This window comes from Papio anubis, chromosome 20 (assembly GCF_008728515.1).
Source record: "Papio anubis isolate 15944 chromosome 20, Panubis1.0, whole genome shotgun sequence".
In the NCBI taxonomy this organism is placed as follows: Eukaryota; Metazoa; Chordata; class Mammalia; order Primates; family Cercopithecidae; genus Papio; species Papio anubis.
In genome coordinates, this window is record NC_044995.1 from 22537621 (window position 1) to 22560195 (window position 22575).

At 55.9% G+C, this 22575-nt stretch overlaps 1 protein-coding gene across 6 annotated transcripts; it reads right to left on the minus strand.

The window, feature by feature from the left end:
• Nucleotides 1-996: 996 nt before the first annotated feature.
• KCTD15 (potassium channel tetramerization domain containing 15) lies at nt 997-19989 on the minus strand. 6 transcript variants are annotated; one of them, XM_031659685.1, is made up of 8 exons: nt 19847-19989; nt 18087-18182; nt 16329-16421; nt 15526-15701; nt 9834-9978; nt 5227-5532; nt 3911-3986; nt 997-3462 (listed from the first exon to the last, which is right to left on the minus strand). In XM_031659685.1, exons 3-8 carry the CDS (start codon nt 16392-16394, stop codon nt 3167-3169), a joined length of 1065 nt encoding a protein of 354 aa, XP_031515545.1. In that variant the 5' UTR covers nt 16395-16421; nt 18087-18182; nt 19847-19989; the 3' UTR covers nt 997-3166. The 6 variants fall into 6 exon arrangements, with proteins under 6 accessions (XP_031515545.1, XP_031515544.1, XP_031515543.1 ...); XM_031659684.1 differs by having other exon boundaries at nt 18087-18185; XM_031659683.1 differs by lacking the exon at nt 19847-19989 and adding an exon at nt 18463-19705.
• Nucleotides 19990-22575: the final 2586 nt, after the last annotated feature.

Genomic DNA, 22575 nt, shown 5'->3' on the forward strand with positions numbered 1-22575 from the left:
TTTTTTTTTTTTTAGATGGAGCCTCGCTCTGTCACCAGGCTAGAGTACAGTGGTGAGATCTCGGCTCACTGCAATCTATGCCTCCCGGATTCAAGCGATTCTCGTGTCTCAGCCTCCCAAGTAGCTGGGACTACAGGCACATGCCACCATGTCTGGCTAATTTTTTTTTTTTTTTTGTAATTTTAGTAGAGACGGGGTTTCACCATGTTGGCCAAAGCTGGTCTTGAACTCATGACCTCAGGGGATCCACTCACCTCGGCCTCCCAAAGAGCTGGGATTACAGGCGTGAGCCACCACACTCGGCTGTGCTTTCTCTTTTTAATTTTATTTTGAGACAGGGGCTTGCTCTGTTGCCTAGGCTGGAGTGCAGTGCTGCGAACATGGCTCACCGCAGCCTCAACCTCCTGGACTCAAGTGATCCTCCCACCTCAGTCTCCCGAGTAGCTGGGACTATAGGCCCAGGACACCATGCCTGGTTCATTTTTAAATTCTTTTGTAGAGATGGGGTCTCACCAAATTGCCCAGGCTTGTTTTGAACTCCTGTGCTCGAGCAATTCTCCCGCCTCGGCCTCCCAAAGTGTTGGGATTACAGGCATGAGTCACTGTGACCCGCTCACTTTCCTTTTTTCAAATGTGTTAGTGGTTTGGTTCACAGATATATACATATGCAAAACCAACATAGTGCAACACACTCATCACAGCCTGAACACTTGAGTCCAGGCTTGGGGGTCTGGAGAGGTGAAGGGAGGCCATGCCTGTACCACCTTCCCCACCAGATCTGCCAACAGCATATGCGCCGAGCGCATAGAGACCACACTGCTGCTCTCTGGTCGGTCCTCAAATCAGGAAGCTTTGGGATTTGGGACTTGGGATGTTAAGGTCCTATTCAGTAGCCACACCAGGTCCCAAGTGTGGGGAGTGGTGGTTCCCGAGGACTCATGCCGGAGTACCTGATTGTGGCTGCTTCCGTGAATTACAAACCAAGGGCTAGAGCTGTAATTTATAAAATATCCTTTATTTATTCTAAGGAACAGTCAAGCAGTAGCTTAAAAAAAAAAAAAAAAAAGACACATTTTTTGAAAGATATTATTAGTGTTGTGACCTGGCATTGGGCCCCCAGTGAGTGGGACAGTAGCTGGGGCCACCTGCTGTGGCTTTGCGAGTTCTCTGTACTCACTGGCAGGGGTTTGGTGGGAAACTGGGAAGCTTTGGCACGGTTCTGTCCAGTTGCTTATAATCAAGAATAATGAGTTTTGAGGTTTACAAAGAGCAGAAGTAACATTTATACTGCTGGCATTTGACAAAAGATTGCTTATAATATACTCATTCTAGGAAGTGTAAAAATGCTTTAAAGGAATGATAATTTGTACTTACTGTTTATGGGGACTAGATATATTAGAATTATAGCATCATTATGGGAACATAGTATTTCTCTATAAATTCAGAAATTCTCTGGTTGATGTAAAATCATACTTCCTGGTTTTACTTAGTTAGTAAAGAAATAAATAAATTAGAGTAACATTTAGTCAGGTAGTTACTCCTTTTTCCCCTTCTTTATTAATAAATTTTATTTTTAGCACAATGATTTACCCAAAAGGAGAGTTTGAGAATGTTCGAGAATCTCTACCACTCGGTAACCATGCTGGCTGTTATATCAGAAAAATCCATAAACACACACAGCAGCGAGCTGTTTTCACAAGACTTCCTTGCTAATAAACACAACACTTTCTCCTCCACTCAGATGGGAGCCTCAGATGCCAAAACGCAGATGTGCCAACTATAGGCTCGTTGCTAAGCAAAGAAACCTATCAAGTTTGTCCAGCAAATTCGATTGTACAATGGAATGGCGTCTGCTCTGCGGCCTTGGACAGGGAGCGGCTGGTCTGTGCGGCTGTCCCCTGAGGCAAGTCGAAGCTGGTGGCCCTTAGGGGGCAGGTAAAATGGTTCTCATGGGTTAGAACATAAGGGCTTTGAGAAAAAAATGCAAAAAGTCTCATTAAAATTGGAGGCCTATGTGAATCTGTTTACATAGAGGCATACTGAGATCTCGTTCTGTGCTCAGGTGAACTGCAGGTCTCACGCTGGCAGCGCGACTCGGCCCCCCCAGCTGGCCTGAGCCACCGCCTGCCACCTCCTCATACCATTAAGTGGGGGTCTAAAGAGGACATCATCCCCAACCAAGGAACAGTGAGAGAGAAAATCCCAAACATTTAAGACAGGGTTCAAAAGCACCCAGACGCCTTCTGTCTCTTTCCCAGTTCCCATCTGGCTAGGGGCTGTGAATCAGGATTCAGAATCTGTGCTGCCCGGAGGGGACAGGCACCCAAATGCAATAAATAACACCAAGCTCAAGACCCAGCGGCTGACCTTCCCCCACCACCGCTGCGGGTTATTCCTTGATGTGAACTGAAGGATCCAAGGGAGGAATCCGTTCCGCCCCCAAACCTCCCTGCACAACATCGAATGTGGGAGTCCGGCTGCTGCTTCTGCACAGGACAGAGCCTCCAGTCTTTTGCTTGAGAGCATCATTTATGGCATGGACTGGGAACGCAATGTGTTCACACAAACGCACGACAATTGTACATCAGCATCTTTACAATATTAAAGGAGCCATATACAAGTCTACAGCCATTGTACACAGGATGGTGATGGCTGGGGAGCCCCGCCCACCAGTCCTCTGTGGTTTCTCCACTGGAGAACACTCCGGGAGCTGTCACAAGGCCGGGGGGGCAGTGTCCATCTTTGGGCCTGTCGTTGGGGGGGCAGCAGGTCTGCAAGGACTCCTCAGGGCCAGTCCTCACTGGAATCGGGGGTCAAGAGCGCCAGGTCTGCCTGTGTCCAGGTCTCATCGGCAGGCTAGTGTTAACAAGTTTAATTAAAACTCTGTGCATACTCGCATGAGAAAACTGGAGCTGGGGATGGCTCCCTGAGCTGGGGACCTAGAAGACGCTGCTGACAGATGGGCCCCTTTGTGGTGGGGCCCATTCCTGAGGTAAGGTGCAGCCCTGAGGCTGGTCCGAATGGGAGGAGACTTCTCCAGCAGCCCAGGTGCCGGTCCACACAGACAGAACCAGAAGCCCCCGGGCAGGAGGAGGTCAGGTGACCCGGGGAGTGCAGCCTGAGCCCCCGACGGCAGCAAAGGTGAAGGTCTCAGGTGGTTACAGAGTCACTCAGCCCTCAGGCCCCCACCACTCTCCTCCCAGCAGCCCTGCAGCACACATCCCTGCATCTGTCCCGAGAGCCCCAGCCCTGCAGGTATCTGGGCCTGAATGCCAGGCAGCTGGTCCACCCTGTGGCCATGCTGCGCAGCCATGCTGCACGTCCGACTGAGAACTGAGCACCAGATAAAGAAGCGTTGGTCCTTGTCAGCCTCTCTGACTTCTGCAGTTAGGGTTGCATCCATTTTAAATACTGTAGAAAAATAAGCCATCTCGGACGCTAGGAGACCCGCCAGAGTCTGCCCTGCGTGGAGAGGGATAAACAGCTCCTCTGAAGTAGCTGCAGACGACTCTTCCAAACCCACCCCAGCAGGCCCCGGGGCCTCAGAGGATGCTGCGCCAGGCTGGGAAGCTGAGGGGCTGGGAGAGCTGGCAGCCGAGTTCCCACCGCTGCATCTTTGGGTCACATCAGCAGTCCTTCTGCAGGCATGCCTCCAGCATCCTACATTCTGTTGCCATGACACCTGGGGCCCTGGTGCTTGCTGGGCCAGCTTTGGACCCTCTAGCCTCACCCTCAGTCTCATGCCCATGGCCAAGCATACACAGGCAGAACTCCCCAGCACTGTTTCCAGGTTCCTGGGGGGGCCCAGGTAGGCACTGAAGCAGGGCCTAGTCCAGGGGTTCCTGCTTGATCCGAACAGCAGTGGGGGTGGGCTGTGGCCGCCGCTCCTCCCGGCAAAGCACGTACTCACTGAACTGGGAGGAGTCCACGCCGCCCCCACAGGACGCGGCCACGCTGAAACCCCTCTGGAACAGCCGCTCCAGGACCTGCCCAGGAAGAAACAGAGGTCATCAAGGCCAAGCTGCAAGAGGACACCTGGCTTGGCCTGGCAGGCAGGTGGGTGCCTGCTGGGGCAGCCAGCCAGAGCACCTTCTGTGATGGTATCAGTCTCGGTCACCAACAAAGGTCCCTACAGAACCACCTGCTGGGTTCCACCATCAGAGGGACAGAAGTTGCCAGGCCCAGTGACCCCTCAGGTTACCAAACCCAGTTGGATGACCCCACCCAGGTCACCATTCTGCTGCCCTCAGGGTCTTGATTCCAGGAGGCAAAAAGAGCCTTTGGGTCCCTTCTTTCTTCTGTAGGGTGTAACCTGTGCCCTTTCTCCAGACACATGGCCCCAAGCATCCTGCCTAACTGAGTCCTGCCCCAATAATGGAGAGTTCCCTGTCCTTCAGCCTCTAGGCATCCAGCGGCTTCCCTGAGCTGTGCATTCCAGGTGGTTTGAGGCCTGGGGGCACATCAGCTAGTGGGAGCTCTGGAGGGAGAGAAAAAGGAAAAGTCTTCTCAATATTTGAGTCTCTGCAGGCATCCACAACTATGTGGGTTTGTGTCTCTGGGAGGGTGAGGTCTGATGACTGCGTGTAACACCTGTCTCCTGCAACTAGCAAGTTCTGACCAACAGGCTGTGGAATGCATGCATGGGGGGACCTCTTCCCTGCAAAGCCCATTCTACCCTAAACCGGAAATGTGCCAAGCTCTTGGGTCTGCGAAGAGCTGTTGGAAAATAGGCCCTCACTCCATCTGAGTTGTCCAATTCTTGGACCCATCCAGGAAGAGCCGGTCCAGGGATTCTCTTGGCAGCTGGTGGGTGCCTGCGGCTCCCAGGTCAGCAGGGAGAGGGAAGGGGCTCCAGGCCACCTTTCCATTCAGCCTCTGTCCTGCCTCGCCTGTTGCCTGGGTTTAATTTGAATCCAAAGTCAGAATGTGGGTGTCAAATGAAGCACGCTTTGTTGAAAATACTCTGGGCCATTTTTATAGAACATCCTTTTGGGGAAAAAAAAAAAAAAAGTTCAGATCGATTTTTTTAAGTCCATCCCCCAGGCACCATCATTTAATTATGAGAGGGACATAAATTATGCATCCACACATTGTTGCCTTTTTTGTAGGATGGCACGGAGGGCTTCACCATTTCAGGGATCGCGCCTCCCTCCAGCTCACTCTGCCCCTGGTGGGCTCCGCGGACACCGGGGGTGCGGCGGGGAGGGGGCAGCGCGCAGCCCTCACCTGTACGGAGTTGAGCCGGCAGTAGCCGTTGAGCGGGAAGCGGATGACGTGCGTGGGGTCCTGGTTCCAGCCGGCGTTGACGGAGTTGCACATGACGTCTCCGGTCTCAGGGAAGACCTCCTCGATAAGGGCCTTCTCGCCGCTGAGTGCGATCCGCTCGCCCAAGTCGGGCGTGACGCGCACCACCAAGCAGTCACAGGCCCGGCTGCGGCGCCGCTGCTCCTGCTCCTGCTGCCAGCGCTCCAGCTCGCGCACCATGGGCTGGAGCTGATAGTAGCGCGCCTCCTCGTACAGCAGGCTGAAGTCCTGGGGACAGGCGCACAGGGTGTTGATGTAGGTGTCGGGGTAGGGGTGGGTGGGGGGAGCGGGGGAAGGGGGAGGTGGGAGGCGGCCTGCCGGTTCCAACCAATTCTGCAGGAACTGCGACTCCCAGGGCATCGTGTGGACTGGGCCGGTTGCACCCATTGTACAGATGGGGCAACTGAGTGTTTGCAAGTATAAGGAACCTAGCCTTGTCCCAAGGGCAGCCGCTGATGTGCACCTGTGCCAGCCCCCCTGAACTCTTCCATCTGGCCCCAGGGACTGGGCAGTGAAGCCTCCCCATGGAAAGACCGGAAGCTCCACTAAAGGAGGAGGCTGTGCCTATGCCTGGGGACCTGCTGCTGCCTTAGAATCCCACCGAGAGAAGAGATCATGCTGGGCACAAGGCAGCCGGCCTGTGCCCATCCTGGAGAAGCTCACAGCCCACCTGGAAGCAAAAACAGTTCTTCTCCAGCCAGGCCTGCCTGGGTCAGATTTTCACCTTTATCATCAACCAGCCCTGAGACCTCTAAACCTCTATACCTCACTCACTGAACGTCTCAGTTCCTTTTTTTTTTTTTTTTAAAGACGGACTCTCTCTGTCACCCAGGCTAGAGTGCAGTGGCTCGATCTTGGCTCAAAGCAAACTCCACGATTCTCATGCCTCAGCCTCCCGAGTAGCTGGGACCTACAGGCGCCTGCCACCACACCCAGCTAACTTTTATATTTAGTAGAGATGGGGTTTTTCCATGCTAGCCAGGCTGGTCTTGAACTCCTGCCCTCATGTGATCCACCCGCCTCGGCCTCCCAAAGTGCTGGGATTACAGGTGTGAGCCACTGTACCCGGCCTCAGTTCCCTTATGTATAAAATGGATATAAACAACCAGTTCAGGGAATTAAAGTGAGGATCAAAGGATGCAAGATGTGTCAAGTGCCTGGTCCAGCCCCTGCCCAAACAAGCAGAGTGTGATAGTGTCCGGTGGGGGGAAGCCTGCCCCCTGCCAGGCAGCCCCCTTCTGGGCGGAGCAGGCTCACACAGACTGTCCCTCAGGCACTGATAGTGGCCCCATGCCCCGGGTCACATATGCACACCATACACGCTCACCCATACCCACCCCACCAGGAGTGGCCAAGGTCCCATAGGTCCCATGACTCATGCCTGAGGAAGAGGCAAGGAAGCCCAGCCCCCTGACCTACAGGCCCTAAGTCCCTTCCACCTGCTGGTCCTGGCTTTTGGAACTGCCTCCAGGGAGGCCTAGATTCTAACCCTGACCCCTGGGCCTCTCATTGGTCAGTGGCCCATCCTGCCTCTTCTGCCCCATGCAAGGGTTCCTCAGGGCTCTATCCTGGGCCTCTGCTCTCTCCACTCCCACTTGCTTCTGAGATTTTTATTTTATTTTTTAAGACAGGGCCTCATTCTGTAGCCCAGACTGCAGTGCAGTGATGTGATCATAGCTCTCTGCAGCCTTGAACTTCCAGGCTCAAAGGATCCTCCTGTCTCAGCCTCCCAGGCAGCTGAGACTACAGGCATGAGCCATCATGCCAAGATAATAATAATAATTATTATTATTATTTGTAGACACAGGGTCCAGGCTGGTCTGGAATTCCTGGGATCAAATGATCCTCCTGCCTTGGCCTCCCAAAGCACTGGGATTACAGGTGTGAGCTACCTCTCCTGGCCATTCTCCTGAGATTTTAAATGATAACTGCATACCAGACAATCCCATCTTTTGTCATGGCCCAGAATTTCTCCATCTGATGCCCCACCAGCTTGCCCATGCAGGGGTAGAAACCCCACTCCCACAGCCTGGTCCACCCTGGGCCTCGACTTACCAACTCAGAATTCAAGCCACAAGCCCCGGGGCACCCGCAAGAGGCCCTTTACACTGCCACAACCACATGCTTTTGCTTGCTTGCTTGCTTATTTATTTATTTACTTACTTACGGAATTTCGGAATTTCGCTCTGTTGCCCAGGCTGGAGTGCAGTGGTGCTTACTTACTTACTCACTTACTTACTTACTTACTTACTTAATTTCGCTCTGTCGCCCAGGCTGGAGTGCAGTGGTGCGATCTTGGCTCACTGTAACCTCCGCCTCCTGGGTTCAAGCAATTCTCCTGTCTCAGTCTCCTAAGTAGCTGGGACTACAGGTGCCCACCACTATGCTCAGCTCATTTTTGTATTTTTAGTAGAGATGGGGTTTCACCATATTGGTCAGGCTGGTTTCAAACTCCTGACCTCAGGTGATCCACCTACCTCGGCCTCCCAAAGTGCTAGGATTACAGGTGTAAGCCACTGCGCCTGGCCTTTTTGAATTAAAAAAAATTTTTGTATAGACAGGGTCTCGCTATGTTGCCCAGGCTGGTCTTGAACTCCAGGCCTCAAAGGATCTTCCCCACTCGGCCTCTCAAAGTGCTGGGATGACCGTAGTGAGCCACTGTGCCTGTGCTAAACAGAAGTCTGATGTGCCACCTTGCGCCATCTTCTCTATCTCCATCCTGGTCCATCCAAAGCCTCCACCCAGCCTCCCTTGGCCTGGGGAAGGGGCCTCATCCATAATTGCCTCACTGCACCCACCCCCACCCCTCCCTGCCTCCTTCCCCACACAACAGTCAGAGAGATCTTCCCAATTTGCAGACCTAACTGCCCTTCCCTTGCACACACCCCTTCCACTGCATTCAGAGTTAAATGCCAGGCACTGGGCCACCCGCCAAGGTCCTGACATCAAACAGCAGCCTCCTTTCCTGCCCTTCCCCTCCCAGGCCATAAGGCTCCAGGCTTGACACCTTCTTTCCAGTTCTGGAATGCATCAAGCCATCTGCCGCCCCCATCCCCTGCACCAAGGCCGTCACACCTGTTTGGCCCCGTTCTGCCTTTACCACCCAGATGAACTTCGTGTCTTTCAAACCCACCCAGCCCAGGTCACATGGAATTCAAGTTCAGTATCTGTCTGCCTCCTAGACTGTAAGTGTTGTGGGGCAGGGCCTAATGTGTGTGTTTCACTGTTTTCAGCCTGAATTCAGTGGCTGGCACCCAGTAACTGCGTTGGATGAAAGACAAGGCCCCAGGGCTACTGGTCCTTTGAATAGAGGAAGGAATGAAGGAAGGAAGGACAGATATTTGCTAGTATTAGTATATGCCAGTACCCTAGGCCTGAGTTTCCTTCCTCCCAGGGTCCCTGACACGTGGGAGGGGCTCAGCACTGAGGCAGGACCCAGGGAACCAGGTCACCTGCCGACGGGCTCACCCTGAGACCTGGAGGTTACCTTGTTTAAAGGGTATCTGTTTCGGTCATCAGGGCTTTTCTCCCTGCAAATTGCCCAACACGGAACAGACTTTTTTTTTTTTTTTTTTTTGAGAGAGTCTTGCTCTGTCATCCAGGCTGGAGTGCAGTGATGTGATCTCGGCTCACTGCAACCTCTGCCTCCACCTCCTGGGTTCAAAAGATTCTCCTGCCTCAGCCTCCCAAGTAGCTGGTGTTACAGGCACCTGCCACCACACCTGGCTAATTTTCGTATTTTTTTAATACTTTATTTTTCAAAGTCTAATTACAGTTATCCTTTTATTTTTTTCTTTTCTTTTCCTTTTATTTATTTATTTTTTTTTTGCGATGAAGTCTTCCTCTGTCGTCCAGGCTAGAGTACCCGGCCCACTGCAACCTCTGCCTCCTGGGTTCAAGTGATTCTCCTGCCTCAGCCTCCCGAGTAGCTGGGATTACAGGCCTGCCACCACGCCTGGCTAATTTTTCTATTTTTAGTAGAGACAGGGTTTCGCCATCTTGGCCAGGCTGGTCTCAAACTCCTGACCTCATGATCCACCCGCATCGGCCTCCCAAAGTGCTGGGATTACAGGCGTGAGCCACCGTGCCTGGCCTAATTTTTGTATTTTTAGTAGAGATGGGGTTTCACCAAGTTGGCCAAGCTGGCCTCGAACTCCTGACCTCAAGTGATCCACCCACCTTAGCCTCCCAAAGTGCTGGGATTACAGGCATGAGCCACCGCGCCCAGCCGATGGAACAGATTTATGAACCTCTAACTACTATATCGCTGGCACGCGCCCATGTTTAAACACGACAAATGTCGAGCTGGGGTATGTTCCGCAGCTTAATTGTTGTTATATACCCTGATAAATAAGCTAAAAATGTGAGAAAACAAAATTAGTTTAGAAAAACTGATTTAGCCCTCGGCTTCATCGTTTAACTTTTTATGGTTACCATGACAACCAGGGGTCCATTTATTAAGTCACAGCGTCCCCTGTGTAATGCCATCGCACAGGCAGCGCAGGGGAGGCCGCCAGCCATGGACTTACCTTGAAGTCATCCGGGAGCAGCAGCTTGGACGTCCGCAGGAAGCTCAGGATGTAGCGGAAAATCTCCCCATCCCGGTCAATGAAATAATGTTGCTTCAAACTGTCCAGGACGATGGGTTCAGTGCCATTGAAGAGGCGGCTTATTCTAGGAGAGACAGGTGAGGTGGGATGTCTGAAGGATGGGGCCAAGTCCACCTGTCTTCCCACGCCCTGCCCCCACTCCTTAGGGCCCACACGGCTGGAGGGGCGAGGGACCTGACGTAGGTGACTCTGGAAGTGTTCCAGGCCTGGCAACATCTGCACACACCCGGGGCAGCCAGGCTACAGTTGACAGGACACACCACACATCCTGCCTACACCCGCGAGTCACAGCCAGAGAGGGGCACACCCAGCTGTACACACCAGCCCGCCAACACATGTTATATTACAAGCCTGGAAAGCTATGGCAAGACACAGGCACCTTATCCCCTACACACAAACCAGCTGGTCACAGGCCTGGTGCACACACCCTGCCAGACAGATCCATCCAGAAAATGCACATGAACCATCCAACACCCCTGCCAACAGCTACACACCCAGTAAACCAGCCAGGACATACATCCTCCCCGCCCAACCCATGTAAACGAGTGTGAGACACAACAGGCCTGTGCAACAGGCACGGGGTCACACGGTCCCTTCCTTCCCAACACACACATATCACGCGGACCCAGACACATCCAGGAAAAGACACGCACCTGTCAATACCAGGTACCCAGAGACATGACGGCACAAATGCCCCACTGCCGCTCACTCAGGGAGCCCACGGGGAGAAGAGGCAGACAGGAGGGATGGCAAGTGTGCCACGGTACACACATGCAACAGGGCCCTTGCACACATGCCACAACACAGACATACACACACACCAGTATGTACACACACAGAAACCATGCACACACATGCGCCACAGTGCATACATATGTGCACACATGCCAGAGTGTATGCATACCACACCTAGTGGTGGGGGATGGGGACTGGAGAGAAGGCAGGTGCCAGTACCCTGTCCTCTGAAGGGAAGTGGTTCTAACAAATGCAAGACCGGGAGAAGGGTCTTGGGGAGCCCCTGATGCCTGTCCCTGTCCACTCCAGGGAGAAGGAGCCAGGTCTCAGAGCCAGGACTGATACCACCTCCCCAGTGCCCAGAGCGGCCAGCTCTGGTTTGGAAACTGCCCTGGCAGAACCCAGGTCGAGCTATGGATAACTAGGAACCCTAAAGAGGGGTGGGGATAGCCAAGGGCTTGGCTTGGTGTTCGAACAGGAAGGAGGTTGGCATCGTTTCCCCAAAGGCAGCACCACCACATCCTTCAGCAGGCAGGGCCACACTCCTGCCCAGCTGGACCCTGCCAAGGTGGCAGCTTCTCTGCACAGCTGGGAGAACAGTAGCTCCAGCTTGGGACCCAGGCTTCCCAGCCTGGCCTGCACACAAGCTGGAGCCTAAACCCTTCACTCTCTGCCTGCACCAGCAGGGACCCCTGCAGGGATGCCCCCTGTCCCAACAGCAGCCCATTCCTCTCTCCACTCCAAGTCGGCTGCCTCCAGGGTCCTGCCCCACTGCCACCTGCACCCAGGACACACTAGCTGGGCAGGAGCTGAGGGGGTTAGAGTGCCCAAGTCTGCCCTCAGAGCCTGCTGTCCACACCATCCTATGCGCTGATGGCCTGGCACACTCAATACATTGGCCATGATGGTCTGTCCAGGTATGGAGTCTCTGGGAACACAGTGCAGATTTCTGTCCTAACAGGGTAGTATAAAGGACACGGTTTAGCTGGGCACCGTGGCTCACACCTGTAATCCCAGCACTTTGGGAAGCTGAGGTGGAGGATTGCTTGAGGCCAGGGGTTCGAGACCAGCCTGGGCAACACAGCAAGACCCCATCTCTACAAACAATTTAAAAGTTAGCTGGGTATGGTGGCATGCACTTGTAGCCCGCTTGGGAGGATGAGGTGGGAGGATCACTTGAGTCCAGGAGTTTGAGGTTGCAATGAGCCGGGATCACACCACGTACTCCAGCCTGACCAAGAAAGCCAAACGCTGTTGTTTAAAAGAAAGAAAGAAAGAAAAGGGCAAGGCTGTCTCATGGATGGGCATGGGGAGGTCAGAGTCTGCTGTGAGCCCGAGTCTGTGGAACCAGAGCTGCAGCCACCCAGATACAATTCATCTCAGAGCTGTAAAAGCCGAAGAGCCCTGTCAACCCCCTAGGCCTGGTGACAATGGCACTGCAGGTCACAGCCCCTGCTGGAAAGGCTTGTGGGTTGCACAGCTGGCTCCAGTTACAAAGGCCCTAGGACCTGGCCTAGAAGAGCGTGGGCATCCAGATGTCAGAGTGAGGGCCACCCGGCATTCCTGGAGACAGATGGGTCTGGCCCAGGCTGCCAGATACCATGGGCAGTGGTTGGCAAGTGGCTAAGGTCCACGTGTGGCACCGGTAGGAAGTAAGAGCTACATCCACAGGGGAGTCAGCAGATCCAAACCCTCGGCCTCTCTGGGAACTCTCCCCACCATTCCCAGTGGAGCGCCAAAGTCCATGTAAGCAGGCAGCATTCTAGGCCTGGCTGAGTTCCCGACCCTTCTGACGTCAGGTCCGGCTGAGGCTCTAGCTGGTCCTGTTGGTCTAGAAGACTCCTGATGCACCCACATTCCAGGGCTGGATGGGTTCTAGGTTGTCTCATTGGTCCAAGTTTAGAAGGTTCTCCATCTGCCTTATTTCAGGACAGGCTGATTCTAGATCTTTCCATGGCTCAGTGTCGACTCCTGGATCAACTGGCAGCTGTACAGCCTCTCCCAGGACAGAGGCCTTTCATGCCCTCAGCGTCCAAGGCTGCCAAGGACGTGAGCAGGTTGAGGAAAGGTGAGGATAATCACCATGGAGGAGCCCCCAGCCATTCTCAGCCCTGCAGGTGTGAGTTCCCAGCTCTGTCAGGGGCTTCACGTTCCCCGTGGAAAACGGCCCAGGTCACCCTCTGAGAGAGGCTGCAGGGTTTGAGGCGCCGGCTTCCGAAGTCCTCCATGGAATCAGGTGACCAGTTCATGCTGCAACAGCTGGGACCCTCAGGGACAGAAAAGATGCCTCCAACCACCCGCCCTGTGTGCACAAGGGGGAACATCAGGATGGCCTTCGTCTTTTTGTTTATTTCCTTTTTTTTTTTTTAAGCTCTGGCTCCAATTTCCTGGCTGTTTCAGGCACCAGGTTTTAAGAGTTCTGAAGCTCCTGGCCATCTTCATTTGATGCTTCCCACAGTCAGGATGGATGTCAGAGTGTGGCTGTGCTGGCGGCATCTAATGGGTGTCAAGCAGGCAGGACACCAGCAAGGGGGCCGGCCCAGGGAGTCCACTCCCAGCCCCGGCTGCGCTCAGCTGTCTCAGGTGAGGACCAGTGACTGTTCCTAGGCAGACCAGACAAGGCACCCAGCACGAGGCTCTTCAGCACCCAGGCCACCCCGACCACCGAGACCCAGAAGTCCAGGCAGAGTTCCCGGTGGGAACTGAGGGTGGAGGTCCCAGCTTTTACAGTGCTGCCTAGGGCAGGTCATCACCACCATCCAGAAACACCCTGAGGACCTTAGCACTCTTAGTCCTCCATCTCCAGGTGTCTCATAGATCAGTGACACTAGGTGAGATTGATTTTTTTTCCAGAATTGGTGGCAAACAGTGCTTGTATTATAATAATTCACTACAAGAAGGACAAGAGAGATCTGAGGGGCTCTTGCCAGCACAGCTGCTTGACCCACTTCTCAGGCCCCCCGGCCCCCTGGCCCCTGATTGTCCTACAGGTCACACCATCCCTGGTCTCTAGTCCAAAGCTTCAGGCCTGCAGAGCGCCCCCATGGCAGCCAGAGGCCATCCAGGCAGAACAACAGATTCACCTTGAGCCCCAGCCATGGGGAAGAACGAACATAGACTGCCACCCCTTGGGCACACCAGGAGGGTCCCAAGTGCCAGATCACAGGGCCACAGGGGCCCTAGCTCCCCATGAGAGCACACCCTACACCGCAGAACAGAGCAATGGGTGAGCAGCACAGTGCGGCTGGGTGAGGGGAGATGGCCCCCTGCCCTCCCGCTCTCAGGCAGCAGCCAAGAGCCCAGCATGAGAAGCCCCTCCCACCCGCCTCCCCCAGGGCCTGGGCTGTGATTACTCCAGACAGGCAACTCTGATTTCAGGAAACACTCTTCAGAGAGGGTTGTGGGCAAAGGTTTTATGAATTTCACAAACGTCGTCAACCGATTAAGGGCTGATCTATCTCAAACAACTCGGAAATGCCGCAGAAGGCAAAATGGAAATTAAATAAGCAGAATCTATCTCCCATCCTAGACAGGGCTCTGTGAGTGAGCACACAGGCTGATACTGCTCACCTGGCCCCGTGGCTGTTGTCCCCACCCCACAAACCCCAAGGCCACAGGACCCCAGGCTGAGTCTCTGTCCACCCGGGGTACTGGAACACCAGTCACCATCTGCACCCTAGACTCTCTGAATTTGGAACGAGACACTGCATCCATTTCCAGTTTTTCCTCCTCAAGGGACCACGCCAGCCCCTGCACGGACTCCCCTGCAGCCCCAACAGGCTCGGAAAGCCACCGCCACGTACTACCATCCTCCCTGCTCTGAGCCACCACACCAGTGACAATGCAGCCTGCCACGTATGCTCCCCAGAGACGATCCCTCAGTGTCTGGGGGATTAATTAACTCCTCCTGTTATTTTAAATGCGTAACACAGGAGTGATGCCCGCAGCCTTGGCCCTCCCACGCTCAGCCTTCAGCAGCCCCAGGGGAGCGGTGACCGCCTCTCTGTGCCAGGAGCAAACATCCTCGGCTGAGCAAGCTGCTCAGAGACCCACCCCACCTCGGGTCAGTCCTGCTGCCGTGCCAACGGGGAAAGCAGGTCCCTCACCCAGGAGAGAAACGCCCTGCAGGGAAGAGCAGGAGAGTTGGCAGCACCCAGCACCCCGCACCTCTCGCAGGCCAAGGGCCTGGGCAGCCTGTAAGTTCAGCAGCATGGAGGGTACCTGTGAGCCCCCAACCAGAGTCCTGGCCTGAGATCCTTTATCCACTGCTGAGGTATGTGGTTCATTCCTAGTTAGTCACTGCAACACCAGCTCCAAGGAAAGCCTGCTGCTAGCCTCTAGGGCCCAGCAGTGGCCACCGAAAATGACAAAGATGACACACTGCTGCTTATCACAGCTCTTCCTCCCTCCCCTTGTGAATTTCACAGGGGTGGAATAGGAAATAGGATTAAATACCCACCCCCATAACCCCAAGATTTACCTACTCAGTATCACTCACAAATGACCCCCTGCAGAGGCCAGGCCTAAGTCTTCCTCCAGAGGAACCTTGAAGGTACGTGAGACTACCCAGCCCGCTGCTGGCAGGCTCAGGCAGGGCTGGCTCTGAATAAGCCCCAGGCCCCTGCAGGTGGGTCAGGAGGTCCACCTTGCACTACCAATGCCGCCAAGTCAGGGTCACAAGCCTCTGTGCACAGCAGCTTTCAACAGGCAGATTCGCACTCCCCAACCCTAGCTCCCTCAGGCTGTGTCAGCTTGTGCACCCTGGAGAGCCTGGTGGGTGGAGTGACAGCGGGGAGAGACCCCATCCCCCAGGCAGCAGATTACAGCTGCTGCCCTGACCCACACATGCCTGATGTTTCAAGGGGCTTGCTCTTACCTGGAGTCAGGGTACTTGGTGAGCGTGGCCAGGCTGCTGGTGTACATGTGGCCGCCCACATCGATGTGCACAGGTGCATTGGACTTGGTGAGCTGGGCTGGCAGGGGGATGCCCTGGGCCGCCAGGGGGGACACAGGCGACCGGGTGAGAGACAGTCGGGACATGTTTCCTCCCTCCTAGAGATGAAAATAAAGCGGAACACAAGAGTTTCTCCACAGCATGGCCATGCACTCCCTTTATTGCGAGTGTGATCACAGATCTAATCAGATCACTTCTGCCGGTGCCTGATCACATATTCAGCTGACAAATTATGGCCACCACTGTAATTAAGTGTATTTGCATCATTTTCTTCAAAGTACCAGAGGGAAAAAGAAAGATGCTTATTAGCAATAAGAAACCAAGAAAAAAAAAATTTTTCAAGGTGTCAGCCTCCAGGGGCATAAAACAAACTGCAAAATTCTAATTAAAGGTCATGGGCTTATGTGTTAGATGTGAAATACCCCCTGACAAACGAATCACCAATTTGTGAATTGGGATTCAGGGGTTTTTTGCAAGTTTGTCTCAGTAACGAGACACCTCTAAATTAGTGACTTCCTCAGCACCTAAGCCGTTGAGTTTTATACATGTAGTAAATTTCACATCAAATTAAGAGCATTTTTGTTTCAAAAATACATAATCCTACAGCCAGTCAACAGCCACCTTGAGTGTCATGGCCCCAAGGAAGGGCAGCCAGTGAACAGGTGCTGGGGAAGAAGGGAAAGAGGGGACCCCTGGTGGGGACCCAGCCCACCCTGCAGGCTCACCGCGGTGCCGGTGCTGCCGTGTGTGTGAAGCGAGGACCCGCTCGGCCGCTCCTTGCGGTGAGGCATCTAGGCTTCCATCCCTGCCCAGAGTATCTGCGGGAGGCATCGACGAAACCAGAGAAGGCTTATTCCTCATAGTCATCTACCATGGAGTCAAAGACACTTAGAATCGTTCTTTCTGCATGCTCTCTGAGACCCCGCGAAGTCCATGCAGCCCTCCCTGATTGACTCCACCACCACTATCTCTCTATCTCTCTCCACACCCCGAAGCAGGCCTCCAGGCTGTAGCAGATGACACACATACACATGCACACACACACACAGTCACCCTCACACATGTGTTTTCTGGGCAGCTCCATGTCTGCTAATTCGGCTAATGACAGCACTGAAACATATGCTCACCATTATTGCCCCAAAATGTTTCAGAACAAATCAGATTTTCCTGGTATTTTTGTTTCAAGCCATGTTACCAAGCGTGTCTCCTCTTGCAAAAGCCTCGTGGACCAAGGCTCAGAAAGCACCCCTCACCCTCCATGGGCCGGGGAACCTAGGACCTCTCTTAGTACCATCCCCATGGTGATAAGATACAGCTTGCATCTGCCCTGACACAGGGACGCCTTTATGCAGAAGTCCAGGCACACGGATAAGGGCAAGTCCCCTGGGAAGCCACCTCTTCTCTGTGGCTCCCAATAGCAGAGAAAACCTGTCTTTGTTTGCCTAGTCTGCACCTCACAGTTTCTCCCCAGACTCCCAGAGTGGCATTGCCTATGCCTAATGCATTCCAGACCCCTCGCCATCACATACCCCTGAGGCATCAGGAGATGGCCAGGAGGAAGCAGAGAGCAAGCAGATCAACCAATGGACCCTTTCTACTGCTCCTCCCCAGAGGCACTCAGTGACTCTCCTCTGTGCTGTAGCCACCTGAAATAAGATTGCCCCTCAGTCCCCGGAAGCCACACCCAGGGGCGCTTTGCGGGCCCTATGCAGGAGGAACAGAATTCTGCAGCCCCGTTCACTGATTTACAGCTGTCTCAAAAGGGAGGAAGGAGGAGATTTGCACGTGAATAGTCACCCCCCTTCACACATCCACAGACACTGGCTTCCACAAACCTACCCTGGACGACTCTTGAAGGTTTAATCTTTAAGAGAGCAACCACATGACATTCTTGGGACCCATGGGATTGCTTTTGCCCATTAAAACTCTGGGATCAAAATCTGTGCCTTGAAATTCAACATCCAATTTTAATCCAATGAGAATCAAATCCTGCAAACGTAAGCAAGGTTGCTCTCCTGTGACTTATTCTGCCCTGAGTGCCCGGGGAAGTTTCCTGACATAAAACTGGGGTGGGAGGTTGCAATGGGCAGACAGTGATGTGTAATGTATACCCTCACTGGGGCCTGTGGGCTCAGGGTCCACTGCTTTTGGCATTCCTGAGTTCCAGAAGCTTAAAAAAACAAAACCAGGTCACTTAGCTCAAGGAGTTCTGAGAACCAAAACAGACCTCAGGAATGGATTATCCTGCCCTAGGAGGCTCTGCTGGGGGAGGAGTCAGAAGGGAAGATGCGCTGAGGATAAACTGAACAGGAAGGAATTCTGGCCGAAATTCTATCAAAGCGGACTGCAAGATATTTTACCCAATACCAGGACACTATTCCAAAGTGACATGAACACCAAGCCCCCATCACAGAAGCCAATCCACCGTTCTTAGCCCCTTTTACCTCCCAAGCACAACCTGATGTTCGTGGCAAACCACTCACCGTTGGAAGCCCCAGGCTTTACGCCTTGCCGTGAATCTCCAAGGCTTCCCCCAACAAGCGCATCTGTGCAGGACCACGACCCTCTTTCCGAGACCACTGCTTAAGTCAGAAGCACAAAAGTGGGTGCAGTGAGAGATACAAGTTCATTCCACCAGCACTAGCATCAAACCCACCACCCAGCCCCAGTGCGCCCTGGCCCGCCTGTTGCAGGGGCCTCAGCGATAGTGGTCGGGAGGGCCCACAGGTTTCCAAACTGGCCCGGTAGTGACCCGCTTCTCCAGCTGCGGCGGGAGACCCGGGTCCCCGCCCGCCCGCCGCCGAGCCCCGCCCGCCCGAGCAGAGAGAAGTGAGCAGAATGCCACGCTCATTTACACACAAAATGATTTTGTGTCCCATTGCGCTCGCAGTTGTTCGGCTCTCTGGGGGTGATTAAACTGGCTGAGCTGCGGCAGCTTGAGACGATTTCACTAAATCGCTTCTTCGTGAAGTCGCTTTTTTGCTAAGCTGTTATTTTAACCATAAAAGGTAAACAGAAGGCGCCTCTCGAGCTCCCTTCGGCTCCGCACTCAGGGCGCTGGCCCGGGGCGAAAGTCCCGGGGGCCTGCACAGTTGTCCCAGGGGTGGCCCCCGAGAGGCAGGCGGGCCACCTGGTGCGCGCCAGCTCCCCCCCGCTCGCCCCGCCGCGGAGCCAGCCGGCCGGTGTGAACTTAGGGGCGACGGGAGACGGCTGGGCCAGAGCTGGAGGCGCCGCGGGGCGGGGTGGCCGCGGCACCCGAAGCGCCGGGCTGGGCTGGGAGGGGTTGCGGTGGAGGCGGGGCGGGGACAAAGTTAAATCAAGAGGCAGACACTTGGAGACCACAGATGGGAAGCTCGCCTAATTAAGGACGTAAAAGCGCTTTTGTTCTCAAAGTTTATTGTTGCCGGGATTAAAAAAAATTAATTGAAACTAATGCTGTTATTCACTCGTGCAGTTAAATTCCTTCATGCACATTTGAGATAGGGAGCGAAAACTTGAAGCTTATCTTTCTGCAGTCGGGGGTGGGGGCCGCCAGAAGACAGAAAGGCGCTGCAGCGGCGGGGGTCCGCCCCCGGGTGTGTTTGCAAGTGTGCCCGGTGCGCGCGTCCAGGTCAGGGGGTGCGGGCGGGCAGCGGGGAACAGGATCTGCAGGCGGCGATCCCGTCTCATCGCGGCCCTCTCCCAGCCCCAAACCCTGCGCGCCCGGGACCACCACCAGCGCGACAGCCCCTCCTGCCAGGTTTCAGACTCTTGGGGTGGGCGTCAGAGGACGCACATCTGTCCCGCTGGAGACTTTCTCTGATTTTGGGCGCCAAGCCGGGCCTTGTCCACCTCGAAGCCCCAATTGCGTGAGCCCGTTTCTGACCCCGGAAACTCGCCAGCTCTGCAGGGCGCTCGGCCCAGAACAGGGGCCAGAGTGCGGGGACCTGCACACACGCGCGCGCGCGCGCGTACACACACACACACACACACACACACACACCGCGCGGCAGGAAGCTCCGAGCCCGCCCGCGTGGGGAGGGTCCACCCGCGGCCAGGACCAGCCCACGTGGGCAGCCCCACTCTCGCACCAGGCCTTTGTGCTGGGCGCCCCCGCGCCGCCAGCCCCCGCCGCCCAGCAGAGGGACAAAGCGGCCGCCCCCGCCCAGGTCCGGACCCTGGCCGGGCGACTTTCTCAGTATCGCAGCCACTTCGGGGACAGGGGTGCGCGGCGCTGAGCGGTGGCCGCCCGCGCTAGGCTTACCTCGGAGCCGGAGCGGCAGATCGGGCTCGGGCGCAGCCCCCGCCCCCCGCAGCCGCCGGTCTCGGGCGCCGGGCGCAGCTTCGCCGCCTATGCTCGCTGCGCGGGTCGCTCCGGTCTCGTCCTGGAGTTACTTTCTCTCTCGCCCCCAACCCTCCCCCCACCCACCCCTCCCGCCCCGGCCCCCGCTTCGCGCGGCCCCTCGCGGCGCGGCGCGCCGGGGCCTCCCCTCCCCACCCTCCCCTCGCCTCCTCCCCTCCTCGCGGCCGCCGCCGCCTCCTCTTCGCGCCGCTCTCCGGCTGCCCTCCCGCCGCTCCCACCTCCTCTCCTCCCTCCTCTCTCTCCGGCGGCCTCCTTCGATTGCTGGAGAGAAAACCAGCCCCCCACTCCAGCCCGTAGCCCGCGCCTCGCCGCGGCCCAGCCCGGACGCAAAGGGCAGCGATCCGGCCCCAAATTACCCAGCGCGAGCGGGCGCGCGCGGCGACTCCTGGCTCGGGGCTCGGCTGCGCCGCGGGGCAGAGGATTAGAGTCGCAATTAGCTCCGCGCGCCCGCGCCTGCCGCGCTCGGCGACAAAAACGCGTCGTTTCCCCTCCTTTCGCCGGGCGATCCCCACCCTCCTCTCCCGGAGCCCGCGCCTTCCCGCCGGGGCCGCGGCCAGGACCCTCCAGGGAGCGGTGCGCCCAGGCCCCAGCGCCCTCCGCGGCCCAGCCCCCCGCCCCCCGCCGGCCGGCCACGCGGCGCCCGGGCCTCCTCCGGGCTCGAGGAGGGGGCGGGGGAGAGGCTGATTTTAATCATTGTCATTTCATCTGATGTAATATTTCCCCGGGCGCTTTCAGCTGGGCATAAATTTTCGGCTCCCAAATAAGTAACACAGGGCACGTTTCTCACATTTCTTGACTCCTCGGTTACAAAGGGGAGAGCAGCCGCCGCCGCGGCGCCCGGGGCTGGGGGCGGGACTTGGGAAGAAACTGGGCTGCGAGTCGGCCCGGGCTGGAGCGGAGCCGGGGGCCAGGCAGCCCCTCCCCCGCTCCCCGGCCGCCCTCCCAGGGTCCCTGCCCCTCTGCCCCCTCCGGTGACGTCTGCGGACACGCGGTCGGCCACCGCGGGGGAGGGACGCGCGGGGGCACCGGGCCGACCGCTCGCGGCAAGACGCGCCATTTCCTTTACGCGCGCGGCGCGATGGAGACGGCGGCGGCCAAGACTCCCTGCGGCCGAGGTCCGCGCCCCGGGCGCCCCTCCCCGGTCTCCACTTCGGCCGCCCCTTCCTCCTCTTCTCCGACTCCCACTCCTCCTCCCCCTCCTCTTTCTCCGGTTTCCCTTGCGCCCCGCCCGTGCCTCCTCCTCCTCCTCCTCCTCCTCCTCCTCCTCCGCGATCATTTCCCCGCTCCTAGGAAACGGAGCGCGCGCCCGGCCGGCGCTGCGCCCCCGCCTGGCTCCCGGGACTCCCGGGCCGGAGACCGGCTGAGGCCGCGGGGCGGGTGCGCTCGGGCCGGAACGGCGCCTGGGCCCCGACCCCGAGCTCCGGCCGGTCCTGGGCGCCCCCTAGCGGCCGCACTCCCGGGGTGGGGGTGCGCTCGGGGTCGGCCTGGAGTTGGGGTGAGGGGAACTTGGGGTGCCAGTGGGAGGAAGGTGAAGTGGGTGGGGGGCCTTTCTCCCTCGACTAGAGGACCTCGTGCGCGTGGAGAGAGCGTCCGGACCGCACTTCCGTAACTTCTCCACACGGGAATCAGCCGAAACTTTCCTCCTAAGGGAAGGTTTTATTTATTTATTTATCTTCGAACTCGAACTACAGGAGAAAGGGGGAAATTTTCTCATTAAAGTTACATCCCTGCAGTTAGTTCAATTACTTGATATATGCAGAAGATGTTGTAAATTTATAGATTTAAATAGCTTACAAAGATGCCGCAGGCCCCATCAGTTAATTTCCTTAATTTATGGATTTTGAGCTGCTCCTGTAACAGAAAGAGGCCCTGGAAGTAGGTCAGGGATCTGTGCAGGGGTTGGGAGGGGCTCCCGCGAGGCCCAAGGGCTGCCCACTCTGCTCCCCACGCCCCGGTACCCCCGGGCTTCCAGCTCCCAGCTTCGGCTCAGCAGCGCTCTCTGCGCGCTCGGCACCCTGGCCAGGCCCGGCCCGAGAGGTCGGCCCAGCTCTGTGGCCGACTGTCCCAAGCACGACATAGGAACAGCAAAGCCCTCCATCAACGCACATCCCACTCAGCATTGAGGGACCAGACCCAAATAGAAAATGAAGCAAGTATTCAAATACTTTGATCTCCTGAGATCACCCTTAAATGCTGGCTAGAATCACCGTCGGAGGAGGTTGTGTGTGTGGGTACCCCCAGCTTCATGGACAGAAAAGTCCTTCCCAGCACCAGGCCTTTGAGGAGGATGGAATGAGGGAAAATGGAGCAGGCTTCTGTTGGATGATCAGGGACTCACTGAAAATCCGCTTGTCAAGGCCCCTGTGGCCCCCAGCGCCCCTCACACCTCTTTTGTCCCTCATCCTAGGTGGCTTGCGGGAACGCCTTTGTTTTGTGTTCAATATGGGTGAATATATACATATAAATTAATACTTGAAAGATGGGTATAAGCAAAACTGTTTTAGGAAGCCACATGGCAATGTGATTAGTATTGGTATTCATGATTTAGCATTTCTTTTCCCACTAGATGAAGTTTCTAAGATTTGCAAGGTACATGTCAAGGACGGGTGTATAAATGGATTTTTATTTAT